This window comes from Euprymna scolopes, chromosome 19, assembly GCF_053919585.1.
Source record: "Euprymna scolopes isolate OS-2025 chromosome 19, ASM5391958v1, whole genome shotgun sequence".
NCBI classification, from domain to species: Eukaryota; Metazoa; Mollusca; class Cephalopoda; order Sepiida; family Sepiolidae; genus Euprymna; species Euprymna scolopes.
In genome coordinates, this window is record NC_136500.1 from 45,929,113 (window position 1) to 45,952,306 (window position 23,194).

General features: G+C 34.3%; 1 protein-coding gene across 3 annotated transcripts in view; it reads left to right on the plus strand.

Annotated features, from left to right (window-relative positions):
• LOC145303550 (uncharacterized) overlaps positions 1 to 23,194 on the plus strand; it is a 553,816-nt gene that overhangs the window by 64,943 nt on the left and 465,679 nt on the right. For all 3 annotated transcript variants that reach the window (XM_080145051.1, XM_080145052.1, XM_080145049.1), the window contains one exon: positions 2,184 to 2,289. In XM_080145051.1, the coding sequence (XP_080001177.1) occupies positions 2,247 to 2,289 (43 nt within the window). In that variant the 5' untranslated portion in view covers positions 2,184 to 2,246. The remainder of the gene's footprint in view (positions 1 to 2,183; positions 2,290 to 23,194) is intronic.

Genomic DNA, 23,194 nt, shown 5'->3' on the forward strand with positions numbered 1-23,194 from the left:
GACTGTCCAAAATATCAGAACTTTGACACTAAATTTCAAAGGGCCAAAGAACTTAAGTTGTGTACCAAATGTTTTGGTGAGCACTTTGAAATTAATTGCAAAAGCATTAAGAGATTCCCATACCTTTGCATTGATTGTGGAATAATATATATATAATATAATATATTAGTGATGGGACGATTCCAATATTGGGAACTTTGCAAATGATTGCATTTTGAACACACAGACAGATGATACAGACACAAAGCAGATACAGTATTGGCCAATGAATAAAAATAATAAAATCTTCTGGGACATGAAAGTACAAACAGATAAACTCATCCAAGCCAGATGGAACATTGTAGTAGTTTACAAGAAAGAAAAATGTAAGTCAAAGAAACAGAAAGACAAAACAAACACATGGAAATTGCCAGAGAACTGAAAAGAATCTAAAATATGAAGAAAATCAATATAATACTAATAATCGTAGGAACACTAGGAACAGTACTGAAAAAAATTGGAAAAAAAAAAGGACTAAGAGAGATTGAAATCAAAGCAAAAACTGAGGCTATGTAACAGACAGCAATGGTGAAAACTGCTGAAATTTTAATGAAAATCAAACCACAATCTATGAAGACTAATGTTATGGTGTTAAATGGTAATAAAACGAAAGGAACACAGGACTTTTAGAAACAAACATGTATTCACGTATATTACAGGCAAGGCGGGTTGAGCAATACCATTCCTCAACTGTTGAGCGTTTGCACACGACCTTCTTGGCCACGTACCAATCTCTGACTGCCGGGCACCGGCACTCGTTACTGGAAGTGACGTCACCAGAGGAAGTGACGTCATGAGATAGTTCATTAATCCCATGGAGGGGCGTCTCCAACAACTAACAAGCCACGTGGAAATCACAACAGAAATAAAAATATATAAGGAACACCATGTGAAACCGAGAGAACTGAAACTGACAAGAAAATATTATAAACTGCCTCCTAACCTTACAAAAATGACATCAGCAACAGCTGGTACCATACAAAATAATCATGAAGGGTCAAGGAGAATGGGAACATTGAGGAAGGAAAGGACTAATCAGACCTCGACTGAATGTGCAAAGAGTACTGAGAGAAAACTAATGGCTGTGGCCAGCTAGAAATCAATGGTAAGTGGCTGCTGTGATAATGCAAATTCATTCGTAATGGTTATTGAAAGAAGTGGAGTGTACCTGAAATTTGGAGAGGCTTGTTATCACTCAAAATCCAGGGAGCCCCATCGGGTATTGTCAGTGGGCAATCATTGATGATGACCTGTGTGAGAAATCCTAGTGAGGACATGGTAGTAATGATAATAAAACATACATGTGATGGCACTAATCCACATAAAATGGTCATGAAGGGATAAGTTGAACTGAACAACAGAATAGGAGAGAACCAACCAGACCTCCACTGTGCAAGAGTACTGAAACCATTTCATTATTACTTAAATTCCATTAAAGATTAATGGTTATTTCTCACAAGAAATCAATGGTAAACAGCTGTTGAGATAATGCAAAAAAACAAAAAAAAAAAGTTGCAATGGTTATTGAAACAGGTGGGAAATGCTGGAATTTGAGGAGATTTTTTATCATTCAGACACTAGGGAACACCACCGGTTGTTATTGTTAAGCCTGATTTTCAATTTCTTAAGACACCCTTAAGCTTAAGCATTCAGTTTTAGACATTTTATGTAATAATGTAATAGATTTTAATCAAATTTAGAATAACGATTCTAGAGATAAGGTTCAGTAGTATAATCTTTTAATCTTTATACGGGAAGATAAAAGGAGTACAAAATTGTTTTGTTTAGGGAATTAATTTTACCCATCTTGCTCTCATTTTCTTCATCAGGTAGATAGTCATACCAGCCATACAAACTCGTGATGACACACCCCTAATAAATTTATAAATGTCTACTTTAACTAAACTGATGAGTCACAGTATAAGTACCTTTTTCCTGTTTTCTGTCTTTTTCTAAACTTTGAAGATATTAAAAAAAAAAATTTAAGTAGACACTTTTTTTTTTTTTTGGTATCTGATGCTTTATTTATTTTATGTAATTTTTAACTAAAGTTATTGCTTTCTCCGTTTTGTTTTGGTTTTTTTAACCGAACGTTTAACAAATGTTATCTGTTTGCTGATCATGATGTTGGCCCTTCTTTTCAGGTACAAGCCGATCATCCCCATTCTATCCTCCTCTATTGGTGTACCTCCCCATTATCGGGTCTCATGGACTATTACGAAATGCCTATCATGATGGAAACTTCTCATGGTTTGTTATTCATTGTTTTTAATTTATTCATAAACATTGTTTTTGCGTTTGTAATGAAATTGACTTCAATGAACAAGTGATGTCTGCCTACATACAATGATATCTCTGCATATAAAGTTTAGTATGTGTTTAACTATTTGTATTATAGGATTCACACCTAAACTAATTAACCGATCATTATGAATTTTGGAGCACGGCTGCTAGATATAAGGGTGGGTAATGTGGGATATATTTAGTTCAATTAAGTTTTATACAAAGTGGAGAAAAAGGAGTGGAATCCATTTTGAAAATTGAGATATATCTGATTGTTGTGAAATGACTCAGTTGCCCGATTGTACAATACGCTTAAACATAATATTTTAATTTATGCAGATTGTGTATGTATAATTATAGAATCAGTCCTCTATTGAATATTATGTATTACGAGGAATAATTTACCCGGTGGAATAATTCACAAAAAAAAAATAAATAAAATAAATAAATATGATAATGTCGTTCATCAAATCCCATCTGTGCTGGTTTACAATATCACGTCAGCTGATATTTGGGCTTGATGATGAATGCTCTGGAAAAGTCACTTTTGATTAATGCTTAGTTTTAAAATATGCAAACGAATAAATGATTTGTGACGATTTTAAACGGTACTTTTTCTTTTATTGTAAATTGAACTCATTAATAAGAAAACATTAAAATAAAATGGTGAGGTAGACTTGGACTTGAACAGGGGATCAATTGATATGTGGTAGAAGCTCTACCACTAAGCTATATCTCTGGATTAAAATAAATCTGTTTTTTTTTTTAAGAAGAAATAATTTGCTGAAATTTCATGATCTCGCTTTGCCGGTGTAACGTAGGATATTTCCCTTTAAAAATTCTTCTTTTCTTTTATCTATAAGAGAGAAAAGCTATTTTTAAGATCAGATTTTTTCGATTTTTGATACTTAGATGAATTTCTATATGGAACCTATCTAAGAACACTGCCAAACATATAAATTAGTTTCGTGTGAAATTTGCAAAATATAGTCTCAGTCGTTTCGGAACCAATAAGGAAAGAACTCACACACACACACACACACACACACACACACACACACACACACACACAAAATGACTTTTATATAGTAGTAAAGATAGAGACATACATATATTAGCAAGGAGATCCAACATTATTGAATGATGATCAACAAATGTTCCACTTTCCCATATTTTTATTGTCATCCTGAGACCGCCCATTTTATTTTTTTTAATCAAATCCATTGATTGCCTGCTCTAGTTAGTCCCCCCTCCCCCACGCAGTGTACTGAGAGGAAACTTCACAGTAATTTAGTCACAATACATTGTAGTCTACATTGCACTGTAGAGAATCTATTGTTAATTTTATAAAAATATCTGGCTTCACTTAAAGTTTAAAATGCAAGAGTCAAGTATCATGCTTCAATTGTGCTCTAAACAGAAACATTCATTTTGAACGCACCCCTGCCTTATCAAAGAACCAACTGTTGATTTTATTAAATTATTTTTACATAATCACTTGAATTAAAGGTGAACGTGCAAAAAGTTAAGTATCATGGGTCAATTGTGCTCTAAAAAGAAACATTTTGAATGTGCCCCTGTCTTATCAAAGAACCTACTCTTGATTTTATAGGCTGGGCCTTTTTGCTTGTGCTGTGATAAAATTTCTCAAATGCACTTGTGATGTTAAGTTGTATAAGAATAATCACTACAGTCAAAATTGGACTTTCTTCTTTAATCAGAATTTTTTAATTATTGATTTTTGAAACTTATCTGATGTATTTGCTTGCAAAATCTATCTAAGAACACTTCCAGACATTTATTTTAATTGGAATCCTTTGAGTTGAGTAATTTGTATATATTTTATTTATTTGAGGAATAGTTGGCTGAAACGTAAAACAACAACAACTATAAAGATGTCGCAAGTAAATGAATAAAAAAACCTCCCAGACATATCAAGTACCTTCGTGTGAAATTTAAAAAAAATTGGCCCAGCTGTTTTGGGGTCCATAGGAAACCAACACATACACACACAGACAAAGTTCCTTAGTAGGAAGATAGATATAATATATAATATATCTAAATATGTATAAATAAAAATATATATGATATGTTTTAACTATATATATTTAAATATATATATGTATATATATTCCAGGCTAATATTTTCCAAAGGTGAAGTAACCAATAAATTTTTAATAAGATTTATATGAGAGTGCTCAATACCGAAGTAGAGCAAGAGATACTTGTATTTGTTTTACATATGGCATAATCACATTGACACACCAGTTCCCACTGGCTCACCGGTTAAGCAACATTGAACATGGTCAGTACTAAATGGGTGACCATTTGGGACTTCCAGGTGCTATATGTGCTCTCCGCTTATCTCGGCATTGTTTCCAATCGTCATGAACTTCTCCTTTGCACTGGACTCAAACAATGCCGATTCAGGAGAGATGTGGTTGGAGATTGCGCAGCCCTTACCTTACAATTACATGCGCAGTCGCCCCTACAGGGGGTATCCTTTGTCTTTCAAGACTGAACGGAGGCATTGATCGATCGACATAAGCATATATATATACAAAGTGGTCCGATAAAATTGTTGCACTAGAAAAGACTACATGATTCCATTTCTGTTTGATGAAAACCAGTTTTCTATTTTTGTCGCAGACCATCTACTAGTTGGCTAGTTGTGTACAAATCCCAAAAGCGATAGGAGCCTTCTGCTATGTCTGAAAGTGACACAATATTCAACAAACAAGATCAGAATTGTGCTGCTGTACAACTCATGCTCTCTACCGATCCAAGCTATGACAATTGGATCATTGCCAGCATCTTCAAAATGCAAATTTGATTTTCAACGCTTGAGGGCACAGCTCAATGAAGTTTCCTGCCATGGTTATGGTCTTTAGTGTGTGCATTCAAATAATCCTATACCTATAAAGTTGATTTTTTTTTTTGCTCGCTCTGACATTAATATCAAAGGCCTACATTTTCTATTTAAAGATTATTAAAACAAACTTCTTAATATACTTAGTCATGGATATGCGAGCGACTAATTTTCATATTCCCTTGAAAAATGAATGTTCATTAATTATTAAGTTTCTTATGTTAACTTAGATGTTTGGTTTCATTTCACTATTACGCTTAATCCTATTTATGCATAGTTTTTACATTCTGCATAATTGTGTAGAATTTAAGATAAATACGTTCTGCTAAATTGATGGTTGAATATGGTTTAATCTGTATTAATTTTTTTGCATTAAATACTAATCCCGATTAATCCCTAACTATGCATCAAACATATACCATAATACTTAGTTTGTTGCACCTTATCATAGCAAAGGTCCATACAATATTTCAGCTTGATCACTCCAGTAATCGCTGAGAAAAAGTAGCATGAACAGACATAAATCAAGAGAAATCTAATTTATAAAACTCACTATGTCTGTCTGTCTGTCTCCATATTTTCAAATTTTCCAAAAACTAAGTCACAAAGTGGTGCTAGGGGTCTCAAATGATTAGATTTTTTATAGATCGTTCTTTTAGCCGGTTAAAATAGTTTTTAAGGGGGCAAAAAGGGTGAGAAATTGCAAAAATATCGTTACACATTTTGTACATTCATTTTTAATCAGTTCATATACGTAACACGTTGGCACGGTGGTAACATCACCAGCTTTGAATGCTACAGTTTTGCTTTTGGTTTCGATTCTAGCTGATGGCACCCAAATACTTTTTTTTTTTTTTTTTCACTTTTAAAATCACGACTCTATAATAATATATACAAAATCTGGACAAATTAAAACATCATATTTAAGCATATTTTACAGCTGGGCAAAGCCCCCCCCCCTCCCTACGCTAGTATAATATATATTGTAAAGAGATTTACGAATCTTTGAAGTAAAACATTTGTTTTTTTGTAACAAACAAACTTTAAACATTAAAAAAAAAAAAAAACGTTTTCTCTGTTGAATTGCAACATTCGAGACAAACTCAGACCCACATTATTATCATAAAACCAAAGTCCTTTATTTTATGGGGTCAATTACAATTTTTTTAAATTTATTAAACTTTTTAATTGAAAAACAAAGCAAAACAAACTAAAGCAGCATTCACCCAAGACAGGTTGAGCCAACTTCCTCCAAAAGAGGGAGCTTATAAAACATATTAAATTCGCAAGTAATCACCCGTCGCATGTGTACCATGTACAGCACTTGGTACCCTTAAATGGTCACTCAGCTGGTACTGACCAAGTTCAATATTGTTCACACCTGAGTATCCCATATCTTTACAAACCCACTATTTGCCCACGCATGAAGTATTTCTGCCACCTCTGGACTGGTGCTTCTGCCACTAGTCTCTCGCTCTTTGACAGGGTTCCAAAAAGAGTCTCCAACCTAATAGGTCCCATGCTATTGACCAAATTCCAACCCCCACTCCCCATTGCTGGAATGTTGCATCTCTCTGCCTGTTTTACAAGTACTTTAATTGAATGTGCTCCAACAAACTCAAAGCACTTGTACTTTCTCAACATAAATGCATCCAACTAACCTGACAAGCAGCAAAATCCCACTCCTACACTGTAGAAATACCCAGATACCGGAAAGCCTTCTACTCTAAAAGTTTATTTTCTCAAACTGCTAGACTTTGGAATTCTCTCCCAGGCCCCTGCTTCCCTGACAGTACGAACATGCAGAAATTGAAGTGTAATGTGAACAGACATCTCGCTGCTCAACCCCCTACGTAGTATCCCTGTCAAATTGCTCCCAAATAGTCCAAGTGGCATTTGTGTCCTGTTTGAGGTGGAATGACAGTAAAAAAAAAAAATCAAACATATTTTTTACTTTTATTTTTAACTTTTCATAGTTCTTAGAGCTTACTTAGGTTATACAAATTTCATCTATGACACTCTCAGCATCATGTGGTCTCTATGTACAACATTTGGTGGAAATCCATTCAATACTATCCAAGTTTATAGTGAACATACAAACTAAAATATGTACACTTAATTCTCTTTATAAAAAAAGGCAAGTCAATTAGAGTAATGCTGACTTCAAACACTTCATGAAAGGGATTAGGGAAGGTAGATAACTTTGGTTTTATTTAAGAATGACTTCCTGTTTCTTTTTCCTCCAACATGCACACTCTTTCTTTGTCTTTCTTTTAATTTTGACATTCTTAGTTGAAACTTAGATAAACTGGATAAAGATCTTACAATCAGATAGGCATGTGAGTTCTTTGCTTTTTAACAGAAATCCGTTTTTTTTTTTTTTTGGCTGCATATTGTGAAAGAAAAGCGAGTAAGTACACTGTATTTATACAACAAATATTTACGAAACTAAAGTTAGCAATTACTTATTTTTTTCGTTGGTTCTCCTGTAGATGTCTCCTTGAACTACTTTAACAAAAAAAAAAATTGTATTTTCAACCAATATTAACGGAAAAAAAATATGAGAAACATGGGTAAAAGTATTATTTTGTTTAATGACCGGTGGTCTAAACTGACCACCCTGGTCGAATCAGAAAAAGTCCAATTTTTTTTTTAATAAGACGGAGAAAATGAAAGTAATTAGTTTTAAAAAGTTTTATTTAATGACCGGTGGTCTAAACTGACCACCCTGGTACAATCAGAGAAAGTCTCTTTTTTTTGTTTTTTTAATCAGACAGAGAAAATGGAAGTAATTTTTTTTAAAATGAAAAAAAAAATCCTGTATTTTTCAAACAATATATTAATCATTGACTGCTGCTGCTACTCCCACCGATTTAATGCCTCTCACCACCAATTTGCCTAACGGCTTCTGATGCTACTCCCACCAATTTAACTTCTATCACCACTAATATTTTTGTCTCTGCTGCTACTCCCACCGATTTAACTCCTATCACCACTACTACTTTGCATTGATTTTGCATTTCCATACACCAAACATGAACATAAATACCACTAAAACATCCGCTGGGTCATAAGCTTCATTTTGGTACCTAAATTGCCTGGGTGGGTTGCCTGTAGGCTGACTTAAACCGCGTCACACACACACACCCACAGACAGACAGTACGGAAATTTATAATAAGATTTTTTTTTTTTGTCCAGAATATGTCAATTCCAATTAACTCACTAGAGTCTTGCTTTTAAATGAAAATCATGACAGGTGCTCGACTGGTTCCATCCTTGTTAATTTTTATTTTTACTTCGGACTACTAGTCTCATCTTTATTAGTTGTTGTTTGTTTGTTTTTATTAGTTCACAACGTTTCGGCCAACTTCCGGTAATTGGTCAAAAATGTGGTGAGACGACGACAACTACGGATGGCAGTGATGGCTGAGAATGCAGTTAGGAGATTCGAAGTTCCTATCCGTCGCGGTTACCACCTGACGAAGGCCAGAGGAAGTTGGCCGAAACGTTGTGAACTAATAAAAACAAACAAACAACAACTAATAAAGATGAGACTAGTAGTCCGAAGTAAAAATAAAAATTAACATAAAAATGCTCATCTCTAAATAAAACATTCCAATTAAGGAATAATATATATATATATGGTTCCATCCTTGTAAAACATTTACAGCAACATCTCATCTATAACCACTGTAAAAAAAAAAACAACAACCCTTTCTTCTGCTGTACACCTGGAACTTCCATGAACTGGTTCTCTTTGGAACACAATACCATGGGGCTGCTTTTCAACTTACTATAATATCGTTTACATGTCTAATGTTAACAAATTTTTGTTCATCCACTCGCTTAAATAATGAAATTCGGTGCTTATTCAGATTGGCACTTATAGCAGCATTTAAAAATTGAATAAAATACAGAAATGTCTGTATGAGGTACATAACAGTCACGGGACAAAGATAAAAAAAATTCCAAAAATCACGTAATTTGATCAAATGATTTGTTTTATTCAAGAAAATCAAATTTTACTCTAGTTTGACGAGGGTGAAAAAAGTATCCAACAAATTTGTTGACAATGGCAGGCAATCCTAATGCATGTAGAAATTGTCAAGATAATCACTAATTACCTCCCCTCATTATGTTCTCTAGAGAAACATGGTCTTATCTGACACTTGTCTGTAGAAATTTGTTTTTCATAAATAAACAAAATGCTTGATCAATTTTTGTGATTTTTGGAATATGCCATTTTCATTCCGTGACAAGTAGGTACAATATAAAATTTTTTCTTCATTTTTGTTTGTCGCTTTAAGTGCCAATCTGAATAAACACCTTAAATTCTGCATTTTTCGTCTGCAATTTTTCAAAGCATTTGTCCCACTATCCACCTGCTATAAACCTATTAACCCTCATCCTTGAATGGTCTTTACACCTTGATAAGCGATGACTAATTAATTAAAAAAAAAAATAATTTTTAGAAAATCATTTAGAGCCTTACCTCCTTATTATCTTGTTGCTATTTGGCTGGATTCTATTCCTTTTGTTTTTATTATTTACTCTCTCTTCATCTTATCTTGCCTTGTCCTCCTTTTCCCTCTTATGACAGTTCTCTCTGGAAACTGAAAATTTTAACTAAGTTAGGACTTTAAACTCTTCATAAAGGACTCAGGGAAATTACATAACTTTTGTTTCATCAAATAATGACTCTCTACCTCTTTCCCATGAACTTTTATTTTCTTAGTTGAAACCGATTAGAAAAAAAAGTTTTTTTTACACACACGCACGCACGCACGCGCGCACGCGCGCGCGCGGGGGGGCTGTGTCCATGCAAGGTTGTTAAATTCATGTTGATTTCAACTTTTTTTACCATTGGCTATTCACATCTGTGATTTGAGTCCTCCTAAGATTTTATTTCCTTGCCCCATTTTGCATAATAAAAAAGTCAACCAACTAAAACTAAGATGGCAGTCGGGGTGAAAAAGATTTGTCTGCTAGGTCACATTATAAAACAATTTCATTTCGAAGCAATGATTAAACTAATCCAAGGATATGAGATAATCTTGTGGATTATAATCACTAATGAAACGTTTTTTATTCACGGATTATATTTCCAGTAAAATTGTATAAAAGAAATGTTACATTTTCTAATCCAGATTTGATTGCTTGTGAATTGAGAAATGTTTGTGCCTTGACTTGTGCAATTTGCCTACACTTAAGTTGACTTTTGTTCAAGTATTTGTGCATTTTTTTTTTTTTTTTTTTTTGTTAAGGCTGATTTGGAATTCACAATATGATATAAAAATTATTGACATCATGGATGTAACATTAACATAATGGATAATTGCATATTAAATCATCCAGAAAAATTTTGAAAATGTCACTCATACCTCTCATATTTTTATAAACTTTCCCCAATTGCGTGTATCATAAAAACTAGATAATACTGAAAACTTGAGCTTGTAACTACAAGTGATTTCTAAAATCTTAAAGGTTCTAGGTACGTCACAAAATTGCAACATTAGAAAATTACATTTTTGTACATAAAATCAAATATTGAAATTATTGTGGTGTCACTAACTGGTATCATATCTCCGATCTGGTTTAGAGTTAGTTACGCTCTGCTCCAGCTTGATGCAGGACAGGGAAGTCCACCATTGGAAATGCGTCACCCAACTATATCCCATCAAATGTTAGACCCATGTCGGATATAGGCTACAGTACTTATATTCTCATTAGATCTTCCATGCATACAGGTAAAGAATGAAGCAAAAATGGCAATTGTTTTTCAGGTTAGTAGAAAGCATAAAAATTCAACAAAACAAGACAAATAGGAAGAAGAACACAAAATCCAGAGAATTGAGTTTTATCATTTTTTTGGTTTTGCTTTTTATTTTCTTTAGAAAAAAGCAACAACTTGACGATGCTGCAACAAAAACGACATCAAAAGTAAAAAAGAAAGAAAGAAGAATGAGAGAAGAACGTCTTTCAAATTCTCAGCATAAGGAAGGTTCATCAGCAACTAAAGTTCATAGGAAGATCGTCCGGGGCTTAAATTTGCAAGAAGGAAACGGACAATCAATGACTTCCTCAATCAGAAGGATTTCTTGTTGAGCCAAGTAAGGGGGAATAGGATAACATGTAGATTGACAATATTGCATGAATATATTAATTTCAAAGTCATTTAAATCTGATTAATAGGCATCAAATATCATGCAGGATTTTCTTTTGTTTTTTTTTTAAAGAGAGAGATACATAACATGGAGTAACAAGGCACCAACCGGTTCCATTGGATAAATCCATGTGGGAGACTTAATCCATTATATACATAGTTCATAGGAAGCATGGAGTCCATCTTGTAAAATCAATCCAACAGGATTTTTGGTGCAAAATAATAAAGATCTGACGCTCACGAATGATGGCCCTTGCGACGAGTCGTGTTTATCACTTCAGGGTGTAACAAATCCATTCCTTTAATTTTTGGATTGAAGATATTCATATCTCTCCATAGTCTCAGTACTCCCGACTGATGGCTTTGTGCCATCCAGTTAGGGAGCCAGCTTCTTCATGATTACATACATATGTCTGTTCAGTCTGTATGCTATGCCATTCAACTGGTATGTGTTAGTGCCCGTTCACAACTGAAAAAGATTGAAGAATCGATTCCATGGTCTCAGTACTACCAATTGATGGTGTTGTGTCATCCAGTTTGGGGACCAACTTCTTCATGATTACATACACGGCCATTCTGTGTTCTTTTTAGCTATGTTATTCAGTTGGTGTGTATTAGCATCTCTTCACAGCTGACAAGATCGAAGAAGTTATTCGTTTTTTTGTTCAGACAGCACATAGCATTGGAGATCACTCATGCATGCATGTCAATCAAACATAAAGTGGGTTTTATAAACGCTCTTCCTCTTTTGCTCGTGTGAACTCCCAGGGTCAATAAGTTATTGTCTGTTCTCTCTGTAATCTAACCACTAGGACACATGTGAGGTTTTCATACAGCAATTACAGCACAGAACTCAAGGCTTTATCTCTTCAACCCATCCAAAAAGGACACAGGAAATATAAAACTGTTAAACGCACATATCTTATAACATTTACAACTGTATTATGTTTCTTGCTTCTTGTCGATATCACTAAATTTTGTTCCAAATATAATTGGGAAAATCCCAATAGAATTCTAGATCATAGAGAACTTTAAGTGATTTTTGGAATATGACATCAACGGTTTTTGCACAAAGAAGAATAAACCAAACTCTACAGACAAATTTATCTTTAGTTGACCTTTGCCAACTAAATATTTTTGTTTACTAGCCAAATAGAAAAGTTACTAACCAAACCCATGTGATTTTTGGAATATGACATCTTTGTTCCGTGACGAATATGTACATCATAAAGATTTTTCTCTGTTTTGTAAAAATAAATGTAATTCTAAATGTGCACCAAATTTTATGTTGATATTTGAACGTTTAAACATTGGAATTTCTTGGGATGTTTTTTTAAACAGCCGCCATTAAAAAAAAAAAGAGTATATTGTTCTATTAAAGTTTTATTGTTTGCCTTATTTAAAAAAAAAAAAAAAAGGGTTGAAAAATCATTTTTCATGTAGCAATAAGCTTTGAAAGATTGTCGGTGAAAAAAACACAATCACCAAAAAATAAGCATTTTATTATTTCTAGTCGCCACTTGAAAAAAAAAAATTACTCGCAAATGTGGCTGTTTCACTCGCAGTGTAAAGCCTTGATAAAATTGAAAATGTTAAGGAATGATCTAAGTATGTGTTTTGGAAGATCATTGATGTAGATCAGGAAGAGAGTTGGGCCCAGGATGGACCCCTGAGGGACTCCAGCATTAATACTGTGAGTTTCTGATTTCTGCCCATCAATCACTAGTCTTATGAACCTATCAGAGAGAAATGATTTAATAATTTAGAAGACATTTCCAACGATACCAGACCTGGAATTTATTTAAAAAATAGGCCTTACTTTTGGAACAACACTCATACTTACTATATTATGCCCACATTTAGCATTTATAGGTGTTTAATTTCTCTTAATTCTTGTGTAAATTACCAGTGACCTAGAGGTAATGTCCTAGCCTAGGAGTCAATGGTGATTTTGTGACTAGGTTTGAATCTCTCGACAAACAGTAATTATCACTTCCTACACTGATGATTGCAAAAACATGAAATACTAGTGTCTGTAGGTATAAAAATAATTATTAATATTTATAATCTATTATATTATAAAATTATACTGCACACTCACATTAACACACTGGTTCTTACCAGATTACCGAAGTTAAGCAATGATGAGCCTGGCCAATACCAGATGGGTGACCATTTGGGAAGGCTAGGCGCTGTACGTACGGTGCCGAGTTGTAGAAATTTCCTGGTTGTTATCTGCGGTGAGTTTAACTCACTGGGGGAGATGCACTCCCGAATTGAGATGGAAAGCAATGGGAAACTACCATCTTTACTTGTCTTCCTGAGATTATCATGGTTCTACAATTTGGAGAGCCATGGTCGCCGATGCTGTCAAAAAAGCAGGACTGCTGCAGCTGATGATGATGATATAAAACTGAAATCATCTTGCTTGGGCATTGAAACCGTCCATCCGGTTTACAGCTTCTGGTTTGAAAATTTTTGTGCATGTGTCATAAAATAAAAACAAAGACATGAAAACTTTTTTAATCAACAATTTTTTTGCATTTAAAATATGCAAATAAAAACAAAATTGTAAATCTATTTTGCTTTATTTTTTTTTTTTTTTACATCGGCATTTTATGAATTTTATTTGTTTTTTGTTTTCATTGCAAGTTAGAATCGTTTTCAAACAAAAGCAAAATAAATATGTTTACAATTTAACATATTCTAAGTTTTTTTTATATATATTGGCAGTTTAAAGACGTTAAAATGACTCAGATCAGCTTGCCTAGTCATTGAAACCGTGTTAATAAAAAAGAAACTACTTAACTATCAACACATAATAACATCTAACCTTTTTTTTTTATAAATGGAACATAACAAAAACTCCTACAATAAGTAACTGTTACCAAGGGCAGTTACCAAGTTACCAAGTGATATCTTATAGTAAACTGGTTGGTTAAGAAAAAAAAAATGAAAACCATTTAACTGGTAAATTCTATTTCTCACTTTAACTTTAACCATACGCAATAGCAGTTACTTTTCTTACATATTTATTTAAGTTTTTATGATTTAAACTATTTTTAAGCCTTTTTTTATTGCATTAGATTCGATAATTGGAAGTTTAAAGATGTTAAAATTACTTACAAATTACTATTATTAATTACTGTGAAGATTATGCAAACAATAGACTTTTTAGCCTGTTAAAAATGAACAAAAGTTTTAGCCGTTGACTTGTGTTGTGATAAGTGATTTATGCTTTATTTTGTTAAGAGTCACACTTCTTTGTTTACAAAGCCATTCAGCAGAAACGATGTCAGACAAATTTTAAAGTATGGATGACCAACACTATATAATGCAACTTTTTTTTAAATTAAATATAAAAATAGAAGTTTTGGTAAAATATTATTTGGTTTTCACCTTAACATTTTCCTTTAAAATGATGACTTTTATCGGTTATCGGGTATACTAAAAACAAATATTGCATTTAAATTTTCTGCAAATAAGTAGTTTTCCGAATATTAAGCAATGTAATTCTCTGTTAAAAGTGGTGGCCATTGTTATACGTGCAAGCACACATATTTTTAGCAAAATTAATATACTGACTATTCCATAGCTAGCCATAACATATACGGACCCAACAGGTCGCAAGTAGTCTAGTTATATGTATATATATTCTTTTTTTTCCTTTATCAATTCCAGCAAATAAATTTGTGAAGTTGAGATGTGCTTAACATTTTTCCTTTATTCGAATCAAAGTTCGTATTTCATTTTTTAGAACAGTCTACAACGATTAAAGCAGCAGGTGATTTAAGCAAATCCTTAACTTAGATTCTAAAAATATAAATTAGCCTATATAAGTTTATAAACTTCTGTTTTTAATGTCTGCCCACCTGAACTTGATGATGTCATTGAGCCGAGAGTCGTGAGTCCATTTGCTAGGCTAATGTCTGTGTGTGTGTCATCTGTCACTGTCAGTCCAAATGTTTAGTTGATAAATTGCTGTTAAGCACAGCTTGTAAATGGAGTTACAAAATCAATAAGTGAAGATGAAATAGAAATGAGTTAGCTTTAAAATCATTTTTTTTTAAAACAAAAAAAGATTATATTGGAAAACTAATAGCGGGAAAATGATTTATAATGATTAAAATAATTGTGTATAATACTTAGGTGACTATAACTTCTTAAAAAGTGGATATTATATTTGTCTTAGTCAGTCTGTTTGTCTGCCAATTCCACTCTTTCTCAGAAATTACTGGGCTGATCTGACTGAAATTGTGTATTGCCCTTTGTTATGATAGGGGGCGACAAACTAAGGGATTTACAGGGATTAATAATTTAGGCAGAAATGAGCACAAATTGAACCATATTCAACCATCAAGTTGGCATAAAGCACTCATTCTAAGTCAACTGGCTATAACTTTTACATGTTTTTTAATGAGTAAAAAGTCTAATACATGTATAACGCAAAGGATAATGCACAGTCGGGTTAGGGAAATAAGTCGTGCTATGTATGAGTGTATTTGAAGAGGGGGCATTAGGTGTAGTTTAGTTTTGGTGAATTTCAGGAAGGATGACAGTTTTAAATGAGGCAGTGTCTTGCCAGCCGACACCTGATGCGGACAGTTTGTTTTATCTTTAAGCAGTTCGTAGCATGAAAAGCTGTTTCCAAAAGTTATGAGATGTTTTCTGACCTTGTCATGATTGGGTTTACCTTTTCAGCCCACCCAAGCAACCACAACCACACTTGCCAATATGCAGGTCTTGTAAATTTAATTCTTACATTTATTTATAAGTTTACTTTCGGCAGCCTTATAACTATAGCTATGACAACAGCATATTATTTTCCTTGTTTTGATTCTCAGGTATATATCCATTGATATCTTATATGTTTTTTATGTAGAGTGATGTGGCTCTCGGTTGATTAATTGTGTCTTTGTCGGACATATACTTGAGAGTCAAAACATTGAAAAGAATATGCTGTTGTCATAACCCTACTTATAACTCTCATTTCTCGTATTTTGTTTATTACTCCTCACATTCAATGAGCAATGTTTCTGACAAAGGGGGAAGAACTGCTATTTTCTGAGTCAGAAACTATCTAGCAAAAAAAAAAAATTTCTTGTCTTTTTCTCTCTTATTTTCCCTCTCTGGTCCTGCTCCAACCAAGTCTACCTACCGACCTGCTCCACAAACCCCAAAACCTCAACAATCATGACAAATCTTAAAAAATGAAACACGAATAAACCTAGAACCCCATCCTCCAACGTAGACCCCTACTACCTGGTCTCCTTCTCCAACATCAGGGGTCTATGTTCCAACCTTCCAGAGGCTGAGACACAATTACAGGAGACAAAACCGGACATATTCTTTCTAAGTGAAACTGGCATAGGGCCAACCACTTCTCTAGACGAATTCATAATTAAAGGATACTCCAACTTAACATCTAAATCTGACCCCCAAGATCGCCATGGGCATGGAATATGCGCCTACATCAAAGATGACTTTCCATGTGGTAGGGATATCTCGAGAGAAGACACTAATTTACCTTATATGTGCTTCCGGGTTGCATTAGCTTACACCACTGCATTTATATTTGCCCTTTATCGCTCCCACAACAGTGGGGTTACTATCTTTAAGAGCATATCTGAGAAAATTGACCACATAATGTCTGCTCATCCTTCAGCTAACATTCACATTTGCGGTGACTTCAATGTCCATAATGTGGAATGGCTGACCCACTCAAATAAAACCGATGATGAGGGGAGGTTTTGTCATGATTTTTCCATTGCCTATGACCTCATTCAGATTGTTCACGAACCCACCCGTGTGCCCGATACACACGGTCAGTATGCAAGCCTTCTAGACCTTTTCCTCACAACTTCCCCTGAGCTGTGTTCATGTTCTGTTCTATCTCCTCTGGGATCCTCTGACCACTCCGTTGTATCAGTTAAGATAAAAATGAAACAGACATACCTCTCCACCGTACTGTATATTGGTACTCTATGGCTGACTGGGAATGCTTCAGTACATTCATATCTGACCTACCTCTGCATTCCATATTTAAAAAGGATGTGTCCTCTATAATATCAGACCTGACCGAATGGTTAATTGTAGGCATAGACCGATTCATACCATCTAAAAAATTCCAACAAAAACCTAACAGCCAGCCATGGTTTTCCCATGAATGTTCTGCTGCCATCGCGCACAGAAATCATTTTTTCCATAGCTACCAATGTAATAGATGTACTGAGACTAAAGCTGCTTTCAGGACTGACAGCAACCACTGTAAAAGAGTAATAAAACATGCAAGAGAGCTATATGCTCAGTCTGTTAAATCCAAAGTAGCTGAGCAGCGGCTTGGTTCCCACCAGTTCTGGCAAATAGCAAACAGGATCTTGAACAGAAGCGTGCGTTCTATCCCAACTATCATCAATGGACCTGAGGTCATCTCGTCAGCATCAGACAAGGCCAGACTATTTGCCAAGAACTTTGCAGCTAATTCTACCCTATGCAACAATGACCATCAATTCCCTGTATTTCCTCCTATAACAGACAACACGCTATGCAACATACAAATTTCTCTCTGATAGGTTCATAAGAGGTTCATAAGAGTAGTGGTTGATGGGCAGAAATCAGAGGCCCACAGTATTAATGCTGGAGTCCCCCAGGGGTCCATCCTTGGCCCAACTCTCTTCCTGATCTACATCAATAATCTCTCAAAACACATACTTAAATCATTCGTTGACATCTATGCTGATGACACGACCATCTATGGCAGCACATCAAAGGCCGTAAATGACAAAGTTCTCTCTAATTCTCTCTCTCCTCTGATCTTGAGCACGTGGTACAATGGGGGAAGAGGTGGCTGGTCACTTTTAATGCATCCAAAACTAAGCTTCTATCTTTACATCATTAACGCTCTGATCCCCATCTGGCATCAATTGAAATGGATGGCTCTCGTCTTGGGGAGGCTCCATGTTTTGACAAGCTTTTGGGTTTGATCTTTACTCCTGATCTGAAATGGAACATGTACATCAAATCTGTTGCCAGGGATGCTGGGAAAATGGTGAGATCCTTCTACCGCTCAAGAAGATATCTCACTACTGATGCAATTCTCTATCTGTATAAAAGCCAAGTACGTCCAAGGATGGAATACTGCTGCCACATCTGGGAAGGAGCTGCTAAAAACAGCCTATCCTGCCTTGACAGAGTACAAAATAGACTTCATGGTTTAGTGGGGGATGCCCTTTTCTCTTCCCTGCAACCTCTCTCCCACAGAAGTCCAACATAAACAAACTCTTGACAAACCGCCACCTTAAGTAAGACACTCTATCAAAACCCCCAATACTAATGATTACTACAATACTATCTCATTGATTACTGTACACGCGATAACTCTTATCCTCGAGTGGCCTTTGGGTCTTGATAAGTGGTGACCTCCATGTAAAAAAAAAAACAAACAAAAAAACTAGTCTTTTGGCTAGCTTTGGATTTTGAAGTAGTATTTTTTTAGTTCCTTGGATCAAGTGACTTCATATCTCATCTGGAGTGATTTCCATGAAAAAAAATAAAATAACCGGCTATCTTTATTTTAAATTGTACCTATGCTCAGTAATTGTGCTTTCATTAAATCTTCCAACCTAATGAGTTGGGTTTGGAAAGATTTCACATTGCAGATCCACATAATGATGGATCTCTCATTATGTTGCAGTTGGAAAAAAAAGAGTAGGTGGGGGCCGAGCACTTGCTGCTGTATAGCATGACATTATTGATGTAGATACTACACAACTTACCACAGATGTAAAGAGGAACAGCTTCCGATGCTATTAGAGGCAGCAGTTCACAAAATTTCGCCCATGCTGCCTTCACTCTTATGGTTGTACCGAGTTCATAGCCCCCACTTTTGCTCAGCATCTCCTAAAAAGTTTATTACCTTCAAGGTTTTGTCATCTAGTATTATCTTTTTATAGAGATTATTGTCAATAAGGTGTGTCTGTCCAAGGTATCTTCTACATGTTACAGTTCGGTGCTAACTTACCCTTCAAGTCACTACACTTTTTGTAGATCTATCAAATTACACCATATCATATTAGATTAAACGCACTTCCATTAACAGTGGTAATGCTCAGCTAGTTAGTAATAACAAAAGTTCCCTGAACTTACTCCATCCATTCTTGCAATTACACCAGAACTAGCTCCTCCTTGTGCGCCAATAGTACCACCAAGGTAGCAATACTTTAGAACAACCTCAATAGCCTTGACATTAAAATATACTTTCTTCACATCTGAGTTCTCATCCGTCTCCTTTGTCTCATATTTCTTGCACACAAACTGGTTATCAACTCTCAACCTACCCATAATTCCTTTGCACTTCTTGTGTACACAATGCTTACAAGTACTACAAAAAATAAATTATACCTGGCTCCCTTTCCACAAATTGAGAAAGTTTTATGTTGTATTTTTCTTTCTCCTGGTCTAGTTGCTCTGCCAAGACTTGAGATTCTAGTCTACCTAATTCATCCACAGCTTGTAAGAAGAGAGATGGCCTCACACCATAACAGTTTACAACTTATTATCTTAATAGATATTTGAAAAAATGCTTGGAGATGGAACTGGAGTCAGAAAGATGCAATGTGAGCCTTTGAGAAAGTGTAATAGTGGTGTAGCCAATTTAACAGTTAGTTTTTATATTTTTATCTCTCTCTCTCTCTCTCTCTCTCTCTCTGCATATATATACATACATACATACATAAATATATATATATTTTATTACCGTTTAAAAAAAAATATATATATATTTGCTCTGCAATAATATTGAGCACCTTCAAGTTTTCATTATTAACCAGTTTTGCTATATATATATATATATATATATATATATATATATATATATATATATATATATATATATATTAGTGTTGGGACGATTAATCGGGATCGGGAATTGAAAAAATCAGAACTTTTTGGAGTATCGGAATCAGGAAAATGTGTGCCTATTTTTTGATGCCAAAAACGATTCTTTTAATTGGCTTTTTATTTGATTTTTAAAGAAAATTCTTTTACTGCTGATAGTAAAACTAAAATCAATAGATCATCCATCACAAGTGTATCTTTATGGTTGAGAAAATATCTGTACATTTTACATGTGTTTTTACAGTAATCGTGAAAAATAACAACTTTATAGTTAAATATTTAGATATTTATAAAGAATTGGAATTGGTAATTGTATCGGAATCGGAAAAATTATTAGAATCGTCCCATCCCTAATATATGCGTGTGTGTGTGTGTGTGTGTGTGTGTGCCTGCATTTAAAATGAAACATGATGATTGTGCACCACTTCTCACACTCTGTGAATCAGAGAGGTGATGCTGGCTATGTGGTTAGTGATGCAAACTAACAGCAACAGCAGCATATTACATGTATTAAAGCTCAGTTTTATCACATAAGCAACTCACTTTATATAACTCATATGGTAGATGATTGGAACATCAGTCTCCGTTTTCTATCTCAGCTCTCATCATTTGCTTTTTCCAAATGGAAATAGCAGCAGCATGGAGATGACAGTGGCTCAGTGGTTAACGGCACAGACTGACAACCTGGATGTACCATGTTCAAATCCAGTTTGTTCCACAGAAACACTTTCACTTAGGAATGTTTGCAAACTTCACATGGTCTCTCCCCTAAGTAATCAATGTCTTCCTGAAAACTAGAAATATATCAGGGGAAAACGAATGCCGGCAATAATCATCTGATTCTTATGAAATGGATGAATGATGATGATGATGGAGGAGGAGGAGAAGTCTGTGAATCAGAGTGTATGGAACTGTGTTTATCTTCATCATCATGACTTGGCTTTAAGGAGAGAAGATTCCACAGCTGTTTCAAAAACAACAAACAAAAACAAACAAACAAATAAACAAACAAACAAACAAAAACATGGCTACTAGGAATCATGAACAATTCAATGATTTTCTTCTTTTTACAACAGCTAAAAGAAAGGTGCAGTGACCAAGGTAAAAAAAAAAAAAACAGGCTTTAAGAATATTGTTTTCTTTTCTCATCCTCTATGATGAGATGACGTTTCATTATTTCTAGCTACATAAAAACGAATAGAACTCTCTTCAACAGCTGGTATCGTTTATATAAGCATTAAGATTTCCCTTCCATACGGCCTGTGGAGATTGTACAGTGGATAGAAGCTCCGACTATCGAAAAAAAAAAAAAAATGAATGAGTGCCAATCAACCTGAACTTGAAGAACTTACATGTCTAGCTACACTGAAGAACTGTGATAAAGCAAAATAGCTTGACTGTGGATGACTATATATAACATTTTATTACAGTTTGACAGCATTATTGATCATCAGAAGTGCAGCTGACTGGTCTCTAACATTCAGGATTAATATATACGATGTGACTGCAATAAGTTTACAGACATTTTTGTACCAGCAGTTAAAATTCTTAGAGGCTGTCATTATGAGACAACTGAGATGAAAGAGGCTGTGACAAGGGTCATTGACACGATCACACAAAAGGGCTTCCATGATGCCTTCAGAAGTTGTTGGAACAGCACAAAATGCATTGCAGCCGGAGGAAATTACTTCAAAGGGGACTAGAGTTTCATGTGTGTACTATCAATAAAAGTGTCCATATGAAAAAAGTCTGGAAACTTATTTAAGGCACCTTGTACCTTTATCTACATAAAGTGAGGCATGTTTATATATTTGTATATGCAGAACTCACTCATAAAATAATATGCCTCTCATTATTAATTTTGGGACGCAGCTGTTAGGAATAAGGTGCAGTAAGTTATATTTAGTTTAAGTTTTAAAAAAATGCCCTTTATGAAAATTAATTTTTTAGTAATATTAACATTTATTACGTGCCAAGGTAAAGCCTCCTGTTTTTTGTTTTTTTTAACTGAAAAAATTGAAGAACCACTAAGACGGGAGTGGTACTATTAAAAGAAGCAACCTTTTGTGCTCAAAAATTTATCTTTCTACATAATCACCACCATTCTCAATGCACTTTTGCCAAATATACATGACATGGGTTGCTTTCTTAGAGTTCACAGCATCAATATCTGCGACAGAGTGTAAAAACTTTCAGGTCATGAATGCATGAGTAATGTATATATATATATATATAGTGGGACAGAATTAACAGATGTTTTGAAAATTGCTATTACAAGGGTTGGGCAAAATAATGGAAACAGCTAGTGAATTATGCATCAATTAATAAGTATTTTAAACTTATGAAAATTGAAAAATTACCAAAATATTGGTTCAATGTTTTTGCAAGATACAATTCTTTCTGGCATGTGTATATGTGCGCATATATATATATATATATATATATGTTAGGGATGTACCGATTATCAAATTCGCTGATTAATAGGTTTTCTAATACTGATTTATCAGCAAATTTTGTTGTCATAAATATACTATTATTAATTATATTGTAAACGAAGACAAGTTAACTCCCTGTTTTGATAGGCAGTGAAAATGTATGGAAGACTCATGATTCATCTACATCAGATTATCAAATGACAGGCAAGACGCACTGTTAACATGTAGACTTTTACAACTGCATCGGATTTGAGGCAAATAGATGTAAAATTTCTCTCCTTTCTCTTCCTATCCAATTATCATTATTTTTTTTTTACTTTAAATCATTTTCAAAGACAATTATTACTTCATCTTTCAGTTTTCATGTTGAAGAACTGTACAGTAAATTGCGACGATGTGTGAACCAAAAATAAAGCATTCTTCATCAGTCATACTTCCTCATTTTCGGGCTCTTGCTACCATTACATATATATTTTAAATTTTGAAGTTTAGGTAATGTATATTTTATT